Source organism: Ochotona princeps, chromosome 26, assembly GCF_030435755.1.
Source record: "Ochotona princeps isolate mOchPri1 chromosome 26, mOchPri1.hap1, whole genome shotgun sequence".
NCBI lineage: Eukaryota > Metazoa > Chordata > Mammalia > Lagomorpha > Ochotonidae > Ochotona > Ochotona princeps.
In genome coordinates this window covers 21,361,999-21,376,149 of record NC_080857.1, presented here as the reverse complement: position 1 = coordinate 21,376,149, position 14,151 = coordinate 21,361,999, and the positions used below count along the sequence as shown (strand labels likewise).

The 14,151-nt window shown below is 51.2% G+C and overlaps 1 protein-coding gene across 1 annotated transcript in view; it reads right to left on the bottom strand.

The window, feature by feature from the left end:
- The window catches only part of MAP3K9 (mitogen-activated protein kinase kinase kinase 9), a 68,318-nt gene extending 54,374 nt beyond the window's left edge, over window positions 1-13,944 (bottom strand). The window contains exons 1-2 of the mRNA XM_004584433.2: window positions 12,983-13,944; window positions 6,374-6,787 (exon numbers count right to left, since the gene is read on the bottom strand). Coding sequence (XP_004584490.2) covers window positions 6,374-6,787; window positions 12,983-13,379 — 811 coding nt within the window. The 5' untranslated portion in view covers window positions 13,380-13,944. The remainder of the gene's footprint in view (window positions 1-6,373; window positions 6,788-12,982) is intronic.
- Between the last annotated feature and the right edge of the window lie 207 nt (window positions 13,945-14,151).

The following is a 14,151-nucleotide window of genomic DNA, read 5'->3' as shown; positions in this document are numbered from 1 at the left end:
TTTTCTGTGTTTTCTAAGAAGATAGTTATTAAAAATAAAATGCAGATAATAGCACTACCTTCCACTGGGCGAGCTTGGCTTCCTGGGGCTTTCATGTATCATGGGTGACAGGTCCCTGATCCAACCTTCTCTGGCCCGGAAGCTCTTCAACTTACAGAGCGTTCTGAATTTCACAGTAGTGACACCGACTTCTCTGGGGGAGCATATCCCTAACCCCAACTTTGAAATACTCCAGACTTCAAAACCTCTGGAGCGCATGTCAGGGATCAAAATACTTTGGGTTGGGCTCAGCAGTGTGGCCTAGTGGCTAAGGTCCTCGCCTTGATCCCATATGGCTGCTGGTTCTAATCCCGGCAGCTCCACTTCCTCTCTATCTCTCCTCCTCTCAGTATATCTGACTTTGTAATAAAAATAAAATAAATCTTAAAAAAAAAAATACTTTGGGTTTTCAGACCAGAGATGCTCAGCCTGTATCTGCTTTACTAACCTAACCTGAATGGGCTCTCTTCCAGCACAGCTCTGCCAAATGCCTTCACACCACACTACCTACTAACTGAAATCCCCCCCCCCCGAGAAGCCCACCCCTCACCACTGTCTTCCATAACAACTGAGTTAACTTGGTCTGCCCAGCTTGACAGAGGAAAGATGCATACATCTATTCTTTTAGAGTTTTTTCCCCCAAGTAGATTTCTGATGTGATGTTTCGGTTAATGGTGTGATACAGTACAGTTATATAAATTGCTAAATCAGGGGTCTGAACCACATATCCTAGAATCAACTGGGCTTGTCTGACTGAGGGAACCTCTTCCAAACACATGCCATGGCACAGGTGGGCACCTGGTGAGGCGGCTGAGACTGCATCCCACATCAGAGGTGCCTGGGTGGGAGTCCGGCTCTGCTTCCAATTCCAGCTTCCTACTGAGTGGACCCTCAGGCGGCTAGGGCTCTGTCACCCTCATGGAGGACCTGGATTACACAGGCTTTGTCCTGGCTGCTGCAGGCGTCCGGGCAGTGACCTAGCGGACAGTAGCATGCTCTCATTCTCTGCTGCCTCTCAAAAAATAGAAAACAAACCCCAGCCCCCGTCTTCAGTCATGTTCACTAACAGAACCCAGTGCAGAGCTGGGCCCGCTGCCCACTGCCACTGCCCACCAGCCCCGGATTCGTGGCTATGCTCTAGTCAGCGTGAGTGGACCTCAGGGCTGTCCCAGGGAGCTCACTCAGCCAGAAAGGACACCTTCTCCTGTGCTGCTACTTTTTCTCCTCCTTCAAAGAAGGATCTGAACAAAATCTCTGGTCCTCCAGCAGTCTTCTTGGTCCACAGGCCAACAGTAGGAGGCCTTGTGCTGGGATGCCAGTAACACAGATCCTGGGTCCCTGGGCCCCTGCCATGGAGTCCCCCAGGCTGCTCCAGGGCAGAGCCACATGCCCCTTCTTTCACCCAGGTCTCCTGTGTTGTCTTCTAGGTTAGGTACACACAAATATAAACCTAACATGCATTATTTAGGAATACATGATAGTATAGGCTAAACGCTTTTCACTGTCAGTAAATGGTAACTTTTCAAGTAAGTGATCAGGCTATTAAGACACTTGAACAAATGACTTCTGACGGAGCCTTTACAGTAGCTACAAGTCAATCACCATCTCCCCACACAAAGCCCTTTCTCTGCTGATTCAATGTAAAGTAGACCTATAATTCCTAGTATTCTGTCTCTATGTGATAAAAATCAAACCCAACCCTGTGAAACCAACCATAAGAATCAAGGGAGAGGTGGGTGTTTGGTGCATCAGTCAAGAGGCAGCATGAGACAGCCCACCCCCAGACTAGAGCGCCTGGGTTGGAGTCTTGGCTCCACTCCTGTTTGCAGTTTCCTGCTCATGTGCACTGCGGGAGGCAGCAGATGATGGCTCAAACAGCTGAGTCTCTACCAGCCATGTGAGAAGTCAGGACAGAGTGCCAGACTCTAGGCTTGGGCCTGGCCCAGTGCAAGCTGTTGTGAGCCTTTGGGAGTGGTGAATCAGCAGACGAGAGAGAAATAAAAATAAAAATTAACAATGCAACGTCAACAGGACAGTGTTGTCGTCAAGTCTACAAAATACAAAGTCTTGACTCCCAAACTAGAGGCAGTGGAAGGGAGTGGTATCACAATTCTAAAACAATCTGCAGTAGAGTAAGCACAATGGGGTCAGTAAGGCTTACACTGGATACGCACAAACCCAGGCTAGCGCCCACGCAGACAAATGCCTAGGAGCTACCCCAACTCACACGTCACATTTACAACTGGGCTCTCAACAGCAGCACTGATCACACAGGCAAGGACCCTGCACACTTCTGGCACAGTTCCCTCGACAGTGTACATCAACTTACTGCCCAACATGGAAGTCCAACTCCTGTGACAACATACCACTCCTGAAGCTCCGCCTTAGCTTCTAAAACTCGAATAAGGAAGCAAACATTGAGCCTAGTGCTTAACACGCTCTTGCTCCGCACCAGAGTACCTGGGTTTGACTCCTAGTTCTGGCTCTTAACTTTAGCTTCCCACTGACAGTCTCACGTAACTGGCTCCCTATCACCCATATGAGCGTCCTGGATTGAGTTCCTGGCTCCTGGGTTTGGTCCTGGTCCAGCCTAGGCCACTACAGGCATGTTCAGAGTGTAACAAAAGATGGAGGCACCTGACATGCTCTCTCTCTTTAACAATAATAATAGGGCCCAGCGTGGTGGCCTAGCAGCTAAAGTCCTCGCCTTGAACGTGTCGGGATCCCATATGGGCGCAGCCCCACTTCCCATCCAGCTCCCTGCTTGTGGCCTGGGAAAGCAGTCAAGGGCGGCCCAAGGCTTTGGCACCCTGTACCCACGTGGGAGACCTGAAAGAGGATCTGGGCACCTGGCTTCAGATCGGCACAGCACCGACCATTATGGCCACTTGGGGAGTGATTCATCGGGCGGAAGATCTTCCTTTGTCTCTCCTCCTCTCTGTATGTATCTGACTTTGCAATAAAAATAAATAAATCTTTAAAAATAATAATAGAGTAACAATAACAAACCTTATAGATCACAAAAGGACAACAGTTTTGTCTCTTGGGTAACACAAGGCCATTCAGACCTCTTGCTCTCTCCTGTAAACAGCAGGACTGTGGCAATGTAGCTTTTCCTTTACCCGAGTCTAGATTTCACTGAGTAAGGACATGGCCTACAACACTGGCATATGTGCACCAATTTGTATCCTAGCTGCTTGCACTCTGATCCAGCCCTCTGTTCATGACCTGGGGAAAGCAGATGACCCAAGGGCTTGGGCTCCTGCCACCGCTGTGGGAGATCTGGAAGAAGCTCCATGCTTTGGCGTGGCTCGGCCCTGGCAGCTGCTCATCTGGGGAATGAAGCAGAGATGGAGGAGCTCTCTTGTACCTCTGACTTCCTAATAAATATTCAAAAAATTAAGACTAGATTCCCCCACACAAATCCCCTGAAAAGATAAAACCTTGCATGTACAATTAGAAATTATGCTGAATTTTGAAACTTCATCAAGGAAATAGAAATCTTAGAATTCTATTATCCTAAGCCTGTTTTTAAAATTATTTTTATTATTTTCCATGATACATTTTTTTTTAACTGGAAAGTCAGATTTACAGAAAGAAGGAGAATAAGAAAGAAAGGTCTCCCATCCGCTGACTCACTCCCCCAAGTGGCTGCAACAGCCAGAGTTGAGCTGATCTGAAGCCAGGAGCCAGGTCTCTGCTCCCATGTGGGTACAGGATCCCAAAGCTTTGGGATATCCTTGCCTGCTTTCCCAGGCCACAAGCAGGGAACTGGATGGGAAGTGGGATAGCCAGGACACAAATCAGCACCCATATGGGATCCCAGCTTATGCAAGGCAAGGGCTTTAGCCACTAGGCTACCACGCGGGGCCCCTAAGCCTGTTTTTAAAAACCAGACTGATTATGTAACATAACTGTACTTTGCCTCATTTTCCTATGATAAGGACATTAAAAAAAAAAAAAAGGAAGAAAACTCAGTTTCAATATCACATGTCCTACCAACACATCTGTTGCTTTTTACTGCCTCACCCAAAGCCATTTGTAGGTATAAGTTACTTGGAAAAGTGGCCACCAAGAGTTCTAAACTATTCAAAGAACTAGACTTTGCAGGAAATGAGCACCACCAGATGAACAGAGATAATGGCTAAGGGAAAAGAGAAGGTGCTGTAGTCCTGTCATTTGAACCCTTCACAGGCATCACATCACATCTCCAAAAAGGTCTCTAATATTCCATATGCTTGCAAAACGGAAGTCTTCCGCTGTAAAGCGGGAGGAATACATGGACAGGAAGAGACTCAGGTAACAAACACTACTGTGCGGTCATGTGGAAAGTAGACTTTTGGCACGGTGAGTAAGCCGATTGCATCTCATGTGGGCGTGCCTGGGTTCCAGGCTCAGCTCCACTTCCATTCCAGTTCCCTGTAATTAATGTAAAATCCTGGGAGGCAGTAGTGATGACGGCAGTACAGATAAAAAATATATATATTTCTATTTGAAAGGCTGATTTACAGAAAGAGAAGGAGAGACAGAAAGATTTTCCATCTGCTGGATAACTCCTCAAATGGCCGTAACAGCCAGAACAGGGCCAATCCAAAGCCCGGAGCTTGGAGTTGCTTCTGAGTCTCCCACATGAATGTAGAGACCCAAAGGCTTGGGCCATCTTCTGCCGCTTTCCCAGGCACATTAGCAGGGAGCTGGATCAGAGGTGGAGTAGCCGAGACTCAACCCAGCATCCACATAGGATGCCAGCACTGATATTATGGCACCTGCCCCAGACTCAAGTACTGCATTCCCTGCCACCCACATGGCAGGCCTGGACTGTTTCTGGTTCCTGATTTGGCCTTGGCCACACTGGCTGCTATGGACATCTGGGGAAGTGAACCCATGCATGGTTACCTGCTTGTTTCTATCTCTGTGCCTTTCCAACAAAAATGAACAAATAGACTTGTTCAATGACTAGGGAGACATGCCAAATGTAACAGCTAGGTGAACGTTCTTGTCTTTTTAGTTGCGCTTTCTAGTTTTTACACAACAAGTACTTGCCATTTACAGAATTTTTTGTAAAGTACTTTAAAAAGTAAACACACTCACTAAAGTACTTACCAACCAACAGAGAAGCTACAAATGCGACAAAGTAAAGTGTGAAGGATTTCTGGGCTGCAAGCTGAAAGACGCAGAGGAAGTTAAGTTCCTGGGACCTGTGTTGCCCCCTCTTGGGGCTGGAACACTCCGGGTGCTGTCAGAGAGCCGCAAGGCTCTCTCCTGCTCAGCGGAGGAGGTGAGAATGAGCAGGAATCTCCAGGCCACTGCAGCCCAGGCCAGCTCCTGCAGATTCAGCCAAGGGGAAGGCAGAAACTTCCAGCAGCTCACCACCTAATTACGTCTACCCCTGAGTCGCAATCCAGCTTAAGGATTCTGCGTGTTTCACCCATCGTTACTCCAGCTCCCTGCTATTAACCACGGGGAGGTTATGGCAATGAACAGCAGCCCTGGGCTAGGAGGGGGAGTGTAACACCACCGGCCAGGCTGCACTCTCCAGACGGACACAGCCACCTGCAACGGCTCCCGGCTCACAGAACCCACCTTCCCTTCCCACAGTCCTTTTTCTGCAGACACCTCAGGTTGTGGTGTTTAGGTCAATCATAACAGAGTGGTACAGGTTCACTCTGCCTGCTCGCCCCATAAAGAGGAAGATGTGCCTCATGATGGCACACAGGCTTCCCTCATAGGGAGATCTCTAGTTTTGCATAGCACATCACAGTCCATCTCGCCCACCGGAAGGGACTTAGAATTGTCTTAGACCCCTCAGGGGTCTCACTCTTCCCTTCCAAAACCTCTTTTTCTTGGTTCTCATCTCATTCCTACGTGTCAAGGATGGAATGCTTTCTCTTGGTGCTTCTGTCTTTGTTTATTTTTTTAATTATTTGCTTTATTTGAGAGGCAGAGAAGAGACTGGGGGCGGGGCCTATCTCTCCATCACTCCTCAAATGCCGCTAATGCCTGGAGCTGGGCAGGGCTGAGGCTGCGAACTCAGCCCAGGTCTGTCTCACGTGGGCGACAGGAACTGAAACACACAAGCCACCCTGCTGCTTCCAGGGTCTGCGAGAGCACGAGTCAGACACAGGAGGCGGGGCAGGTATCAAACCCAGACACACGGCAGACACACAGGTGGCAGTAGTCTTATTTGACAATGCAGCCACTAGGCCAAGTGCCCACCTGGATGATGAAGCAAAGGGCTTATTGCCCCTAAGTTCCATTGGGAATCCACTCCTACTGGAGTCGCAGGCTGTCTGCAGGTGCCCTTACCCTCCCAGCCCCCCTTCATCACACTCACTGTTGCTGGACTTAAGGTCTCGGTGGATGATGGGGACGATGGCCTCATCGTGTAAGTAGTTCATTCCTCTGGCGATCTGCACAGCCCAGTTCACCAGGATGTCCGGGGGAATCCTCTTCCCAGACAACACCCTATTCAGGGGCCCTCCGCGGGCAAACTCCATCACCAGGCAGAGGTTGGGTTCCTTCAGACACACGCCCCTGAGGGCGATGATGTTGGGGTGCTTCAGCATGGCGAAGAGCTTGGCCTCCTGACGAACGTTCTCTATGGTCTGGCTGATGTCCTCGTCGGGGTCGTGGCGAGCAGCCTTCACGGCAACCTCATCCCCGATCCAGAAGGCACGGTAGACCTTTCCGAAGCCCCCAATGCCAATGATCTCTTCCAGAGTCAGCTCCGCAAAGTCAATCTCTAACACTGGGGAGAGAAGACGGAAGCAGCAGGTCAGTGACAGCCTGAAAATACAATGCAAGCATCCACCTGCTGCCCTTCTCCAGCATCCCACTGTAAGATGGAACCCATCAGGGCGGGAACTGCAATTAACCTGCTTTTCTTCTGCAGGATCATGAGGGACTAGCACATAGTAGGCACTTAACAAGTGCCAGGTCATGTCCTGGCAGCTCTGCTTCCGATCTAGCTCCCTGATGATGTCCTTGGAAAAGCAGGGGAAGATGCCCAAGAGCTTGGGTACCTGCCACCCATCTGGGAGCCTAGGATGGAGTTCCTGACCCAGCCTGAAGCCACTGCTGTCATTTGATAAGCAAAAAAGAAGATGGAATTTCTCTTCTCTCGTTCTAACTCTGCCTTTAAAATAAATAAATAAATCCCACTTGGAAAGTCAGGCAGGATCCTGCAGCAAGGTCAAGCACTTTAACCCAAACAACACTGGGAAAGTTCTTCTGGAGCCTCACTCAGCTTTACTGTGCACCTGCTGCTGAGCAGCACACACCCCAAGGCCTAGGGAGAAACACAAGACCCACAACACAGCGGGTCGGCGGGGGTAGGGGGCTGACCAGAGGTTTAGAAAAATCACAAACTACTACACAGGACGGGGTGAAGAGAAGGACCAGGAAAAGGATCCTCAGGCAAGGGGACATCTGAAGGGCCTGAACAAGGAGTGGGAGGGGTCAAAGGGTCACACTGAGACCTGGAGGAGACCAGTGTGTATAACAAGACAAAGAACAAGGGAATGAGAATGTATGGCCTTCGGGCACTTCAGGAGGTCTGCTGTGGCCGCTTATAGCCAACAGCAGAAAAGCTTTTCTTGGGGCAGCTGAGGTAACACGTTTTTAAAGCCATTGTGAAGGACTTAAACTTCACACTATAAATAACAGAAGTATCTTTCAGAAGGGGAATGTTGTTAATTCAACAATTTAGAAGGACTGGCCATAGAAGCCCTGGACAAGAACTTTAAGGGTTCAAGAGAAAACAGAAAATTAAAACCTAAGTTTGAAATCCAAGTTTTTTCACAATATACATTTTTCATAGATGTTTTGAAAATGCTTTGTATGCATGGATTTGGCTTCAACTTTTTTGCCCCAAAATAACTATTTCATTCCTTTTGCCATGAGCTTTTGCAAGCGCCCTCACAGAGCATAATCTAGACGGAGGGCCTTCAGCAGAAGGCGCCACGCAGGAGGTCAGTGCAGGAACCCAGGAACGCTGCTCTGCAGCAGCAGCGAACACAAGCAGAGCCGAGTCAGCCCGGGAGACATCCAGGACCTCATGGCTGAGACCCATGGAGCCTCATAACAAACACCTGGGTCCAGTTCAATCCCCCCAAGTTCACAGTGTCTCAACAAACCCACCGAGTGCCCTTGAGGCCCCAGATCCTATCTGTAAAAAGTCTGCTTAGAGGGTCTGGTGCTGTGCTCTTGCAGCTAACGTCCTCACCTTGAACATGCCAGGATCCCACAGGGGCACCAGTTCTAATCCCAGCAGCCCCGTTTCCCATCCAGCTCCCTGCTTGTGCCTGGGAAAGCAGTAGAGGACGACCCAAAGCTTTGGAACCCACACACACGTGGGAGACCTGGAAGAAGCTCCTGGCCACAGCTCTGCTCCCCCTTCCAGCTTCTTGGAGAAGCAGCAGGTGCAGGCTGAAGCATGTGACCTCCAACACCCACATGCAAAACCTAGAGTTTCCAGCTCCTGGCTTCGACTGACCCAGTCTCAATTATTACAGTCATTTGGGGAATAGTAAACAGATAAATGGATAAGCAGATACCTCGCTCTCTTTCAAAATATTTAAAAAGAAATAAAAATTATCTTTGGTCATGAAGGGAAGGAACACATTTTTCTTCTCTCCCAGCTTTGACACAAATGAAAACACCTGTTTCTATTTCACAAATTTATATCTGTTCTGCCCACAGTTTAAGAAGTGAATGCTCCTTAAGAGAACCATGTGTAGTGTTTTCTCTTGTAAGCTCCTTTCTGCTCTGGCCCGCAACATCACTGTGGACACGCAGCAGGGATTAAGCATGGAAATACACGAACCTTAAAAAGACAGGCACGCAAACCAGAGTGCTGAAAGAACAGCTCCTCAGACCGCATCTCCCAGAAGGAAGAAAATCCCCATGGAAGGCCACGGATCTGGAGCTCATGATTTAGTTAAGGAAATATCAGGACAAGCCTTCAAGTGCAAAACACAGACCACAGCCGCCTAATGAAGACAAGGCAGGCCCCGAGGGTGGGGGAAGGGACTGCGTTCCCAGCTCCCCGCTAACGGAGGGACAACATCCTCGGTTGCAGAGGAGGGCACTCGGGTCTCTCCTTCCCATTCCTGCTCCACACCAGGCCTGGTTTTAAGTAAGAAACAGGTCAAGTTGCATTCTGCATTTTTTTTTCAGTGTCTGCAGCAGCATATTTCCAGGAATATCAGGAACAAAACCTTCTTTCTTTCCTTTTCAGAGCCAAGACATAATTCCTTCTCAACTGTATGCTTCAAAATAATGTACAGACACACTCTGATGGGCTTTGGGCAAGACACTGTTATAAACGTCACACATCCAAAAACGTTAGATACATCTGAAAATACACCCTTAGCAAGTATTGAATAAGAAGTACAAATTAATAACCTTACTCTATGACTTGTTTGGAAACGGACACAATTCTCTTGTTAAAGAAACTTTTTGTAAAAACTGAAATATCTTATAAGGCAACACATTTATAACTGCACATTTTTCCTCTTTCAATAAAATACAGATGAATGTGTTCCTGACTCTCTCTGTTGTTTACGAAGAGCCAAAGTCCAGTTATCTACACAGGAGAAAAGCACCAGCTCCAGATAAGACGTCTCAGAGCATCCCGTCAAGTTCTTGGAGCCAAGACTCACATCCGCTCTTTCTGTTTTGGATAAAGTTTAAAACAGCACTGTCACCTGAGAAAGCAACCATCTAAGACCTACACTGACCATGACTGCTGGGTTTAGTCCCTTCCACTTACAATTCAGAATGTAATGTTACAAGACACGCCCCGGGGAGAAGCTGAAGGAGAGTTGAACCCAGGGGAGACACCTCAGATGCTCAATTCTAACAAATATTTGTAGACAAACGTGTCCATCACCTTTATTTTCTGCTTGGCATTAACTGAATGAGTAGACAGGACATACATATCAGACATACACCTGTCAGCAGCTGCCCAGCTGCCCATCTGTTCTAAAGCGCTTCAGTGAAATCGTGTATTGACACACCTCATATCCCTCATAAGGTCCAGAGCCATAGCCTAGCAGCTAAAAGTCCTCACCTTGCATTCACCAGATCCCATATGGGCGCCAGTTCTAATCCCGGCTGCTCCACTTCCCATCCAGCTCCCTGCTCATGCCCTGGGAAAGCAGTTGAGGACGGCTCAAAGCCTTGGGACCCTGCACCCGCGTGTGGGAGACCCGGAAAAGGCTCTTGGCTTTGGATCGGTTCAACCCCAGCTGCTGCGGCTACGTGGGGAGCGAATCAATGAATAGAGGATCTTTCTGTCTCTCCTTTCTATACATCTGACTTTCCAATAAAAATAAATCTTACCAAACAGAGAGATTGTGTTCATGAATGTCACAATGTCATGAATGAATGTCACGAATGTCATAACTTCCCCACTCTGACAGTAGCTGTCTTGAAAAAGAAAAAAATGGGTGGGCATTGTGGCACAGTGGTTAAGCCATTGCTTCTGATGCTCCCAAACCACAAGAGAGTATCTGGGTTCGAATCCCAGCTCCACTTCCTATCTAGTTTCCTGCTAATACACACCCTGGGACATAGCAGATGGTGACTAAGTGCTTGGGACCCCACCACCCACAGGGGAAACCTGGATGAATCTGCATGCTCCTGCCTTCAGTGTGGTGCCGCCCCCACTGTCGCAGGCATGTGGGCAGTGAACCTGCGGAGGACGCAGCGCCAACTCACCCTCATTCTGCTCTCCTGCTCAGTTTGCCCTCGGTCAATCTACCTTTCAAAAAATAAAACTTGAAAAAATAAAATCACAAAACCACCCACAAAAAATCCAGACCTCTGAGATCTGCCTAAAATCACACTGTACTTTCTAACACGCCAGGTTATTTATGTGTCTTCCAATAGATGACCAAGTTCATGTTCGTCACTACTCCAAAACTGAGCCAGGACCCTCAGCCTTCCTCTCACCAGCCCCTGCACAAAAAAAGATGTGACACATAAAAACAATTTAAAGTCATGTGCCTCTTCAAGACATTCATAAAGATCAAAATGCAGAAATATGAAGCCTTAACTCCAGTGAGGGGGAGAGGAAAAGGGAAGGAAAGGTTTGAACACTGGCTTGGCAAACACCCACAGGAAAAAAAGAGTGGAGAAACAGAGACAGCAGTGATGACTGGGCATTACCTGCTCATGTTTCAAAACATTCAAAGCAAATGTTCAGGTAGAAACAGTCATGGGATCCGGAAAAACTGTCGCAAATGCAAGATCGCAACTGCAAGGGGCCAGCGTGTGTGCTTCCAACTAAACCCTTGCCTTGCACACACCAAGATCCCACATGGGCACTGGTTCACGTCTTGGCTGCTCCCTGCTTGTGGCCTGGGAACACAGCCAAGGGTGGCCGAAAGTCTTGGGACTCTGCATCCACGTGGGAGACCTGGACGAAGCTCTTAGCTCCTGCCTCTGGACTGGCTCAGCCATGGCCACTGCGGACATGTGGGGAGTGAACCAGCTGACAGAAGATCTTTCTGTCTCTCCTTCTCTCTGTAAATCTGTGTTTCAACAAAAATCAATAAAATTTTTAAAAAAGAAACTAAATGTTTAAAGCTGGTCTTCAGTAACTATTATTTTTTCCAGAATCAACTAAGACAAAGTACACAAAAATAAGGAACATTAATAACTGCCAAGGGCCCGGCGTGGTGCCCTAGTGGCTAAAGTCCTCGCCTTGAATGCGCCAGGATCCCATATGGGCGCTGGTTCTAATCCCAGCAGCTCCATTTCCCATCCAGCTCCCTGCTTGTGGCCTGGGAAAGCAGTCGATGACGGCCCAAATCCTTGGGACCCTGCACCCATGTGGGAGACCTGGAGGAAGTTCCTGCGTCCTGGCTTCAGATCGGCGTCCTGGCTTCAGATCGGCGCAGCTCTGGCCATTGTGGCCACCTGGAGAGTGAATCATCGGATGGAAGATCTTCCTCTCTGTCTTTCCTTTCTGTATATCTGACTTTGCAATAAAAATAAATAAATCTTTAAAAATAAAATAACTGCCTATTAACAAGAACACTTCTAATAGGGCAGAAACGACAGTTCATCTCAAATCTCAAACTGTGCAAACTGCACTATGAGACGCTTCCACCTCACTTCTAAAACGACCCGCCAGGATTGATTACCGGGTTCCAGGGACTACTTCACTCTTAGGAAATAAACAAAGAAAATTTCCGGACAGGCTGTGGAACAGGGGCTCCTGGGAAACTGACGAAAACCAGGACACTGGGAGAAAGGCCCCACGAGGGACCCAGGGCATGGTCTCCCTGGGATCTGGCCAATGCCAAATATAGGCAAGGATCTAGGGTGAAGAGAAGGTGCTGCTGGCCCGTGTGTGCGCAGCCCAGCTGTCTAAGGGAACCGCGACTGGTGGGGTGGGGGGAAACACCTGCTCCGGCTTGCGGGGTGGGGGACACCTTTCCCTCCTCAATCTCCTCTGACCCAGCCTCTCCCTTTCTCCCCGGACTTGGTGAGATTCCTAAAGACACAACTTCGAAGTCTCACAGCTGGAGCAACCACAACATTAACAGAGAATTTATTTCAAAGGCACATCGGCCTAGCCTTCACGAAGTCTTCCGGGGCTCCAGAGCCAGCCCAGCTCTGTGGGAGACACCCCCATCTCTTTCCAGGCAAATGCCTGGAAGGGACGACAGGCGTCAGAATTAGTTCCCCGGGCTGGCTGGGAGCGCGGGTCAGGACAGCGCCCACCTGGAATCCTTCCAGACACCCGGGACACAGCGCAGGATGGGGAAACGCAGAGCCGCCGCCGAGGTAGTTCCAGGCAGGCCCTGGGGCTCGCTCCGGCCGCTGCAGTCCAAGCGCACGCACGCACGCATGCCCACACCAGGCGAACACCACCCCTGACCCGGCCCGCCCGACGCCCGCCCGCCCGGCTCAGGTCCCGCCTTCTCCTTACACTGAATAGGCGGATAACAACTGGGGTCCTCGCCACCGGGCTGGCAGCGGCTGGAGAAGGCGCTGCGCGGGGTCACGTAGTTGCTGGGAAAGATGCCCACCCGCTGGTTCAGCTGCCCGGTCCACCAGCCCTCGTCGCCGGACACCTGCGAGTCCTTGGAGAGCACCTCCACCACGTCGCCCAGCCGCAGGGTCAGCTCGTCCTCGCCCGCCGCCTCGTACTCGAACACTGCCGTCCAGTAAGGCAGCGGAGGGTTCGAACCCAGCTCCCCGGGGGCCGCCACCGCCGCTTCCTCCTCCTCTTCTTCCTCCTCCTCGGCCCCCGCGCCGTCCTCTCCCGGCGGGGCAGCAGCGGCGGCGCTCGCCAGGCAGCCGAGAAGCGCTCTGGAGGGCTCCATGGAGCGGCCGATCCATAGGGTGCGGGGCTGCCGCCGCCCGCAGGAGCCGCCGCCGCCTATTGTTCATGCGGCTCCGCAGAGCTGGGGGGACCCCCCTCCCCCGACGACGACGGCCTCAGGTAGGGCCCGGGTTGGCGGGGGAGCGCAGGACCGGCGCTCCGGAGGGGCTCGCGCGGCCGAAGGACAAGCGCGCGGGGCGCGAACGCTCACCGCCTTCCTCGGGGTGCGGCGGGCCCGCGTCCCCGCCTGCCCAGCTCGCCCCCCGCGGGCGGCCTGGCCACCTCCGCCGCGGGTACCTGCAGGTGCAGCCAGTGTCCGCCGCCAGCCAGCCAGCCAGCCAGCCAGCCGGCCGCCGCTCCCCTCTGCGCCCCGCGCCCCGCCTCCCGCGCCGCCCCGCACGCCCGGGACCACCTGACGCGCGCCTGGCTCCGCCCCAGCCCTGCGGGACCGGAGAGGAGGTGTGGCTTCCAGGGTGCCCCGGCCCGCCCGCCCCGCGCGCCCCGCGCGCCAGCCGCCTTCCCATTGGCCACCGCCGCCCCGTGCGCAGGTTCCACTGGCCGTGGTTGGGGCAGCCGCGCTGGGCGCCCTGCAGGTCCCTGCGCCTTCGGGGCCCCACCCCTCCTTTGCGGGCTCTCTCATTCTCAAACCCCAGGTCGACCCCTCGCTCTCTCCCATTGGTCCACGGCACCTGTCCGTTTACGCACCGAGCGAGTTCTGTTCCGCCCGGTGGGAGGAGGCTCCGGTCCCATTGGGTGCGTGAGAAGGCGCGGGT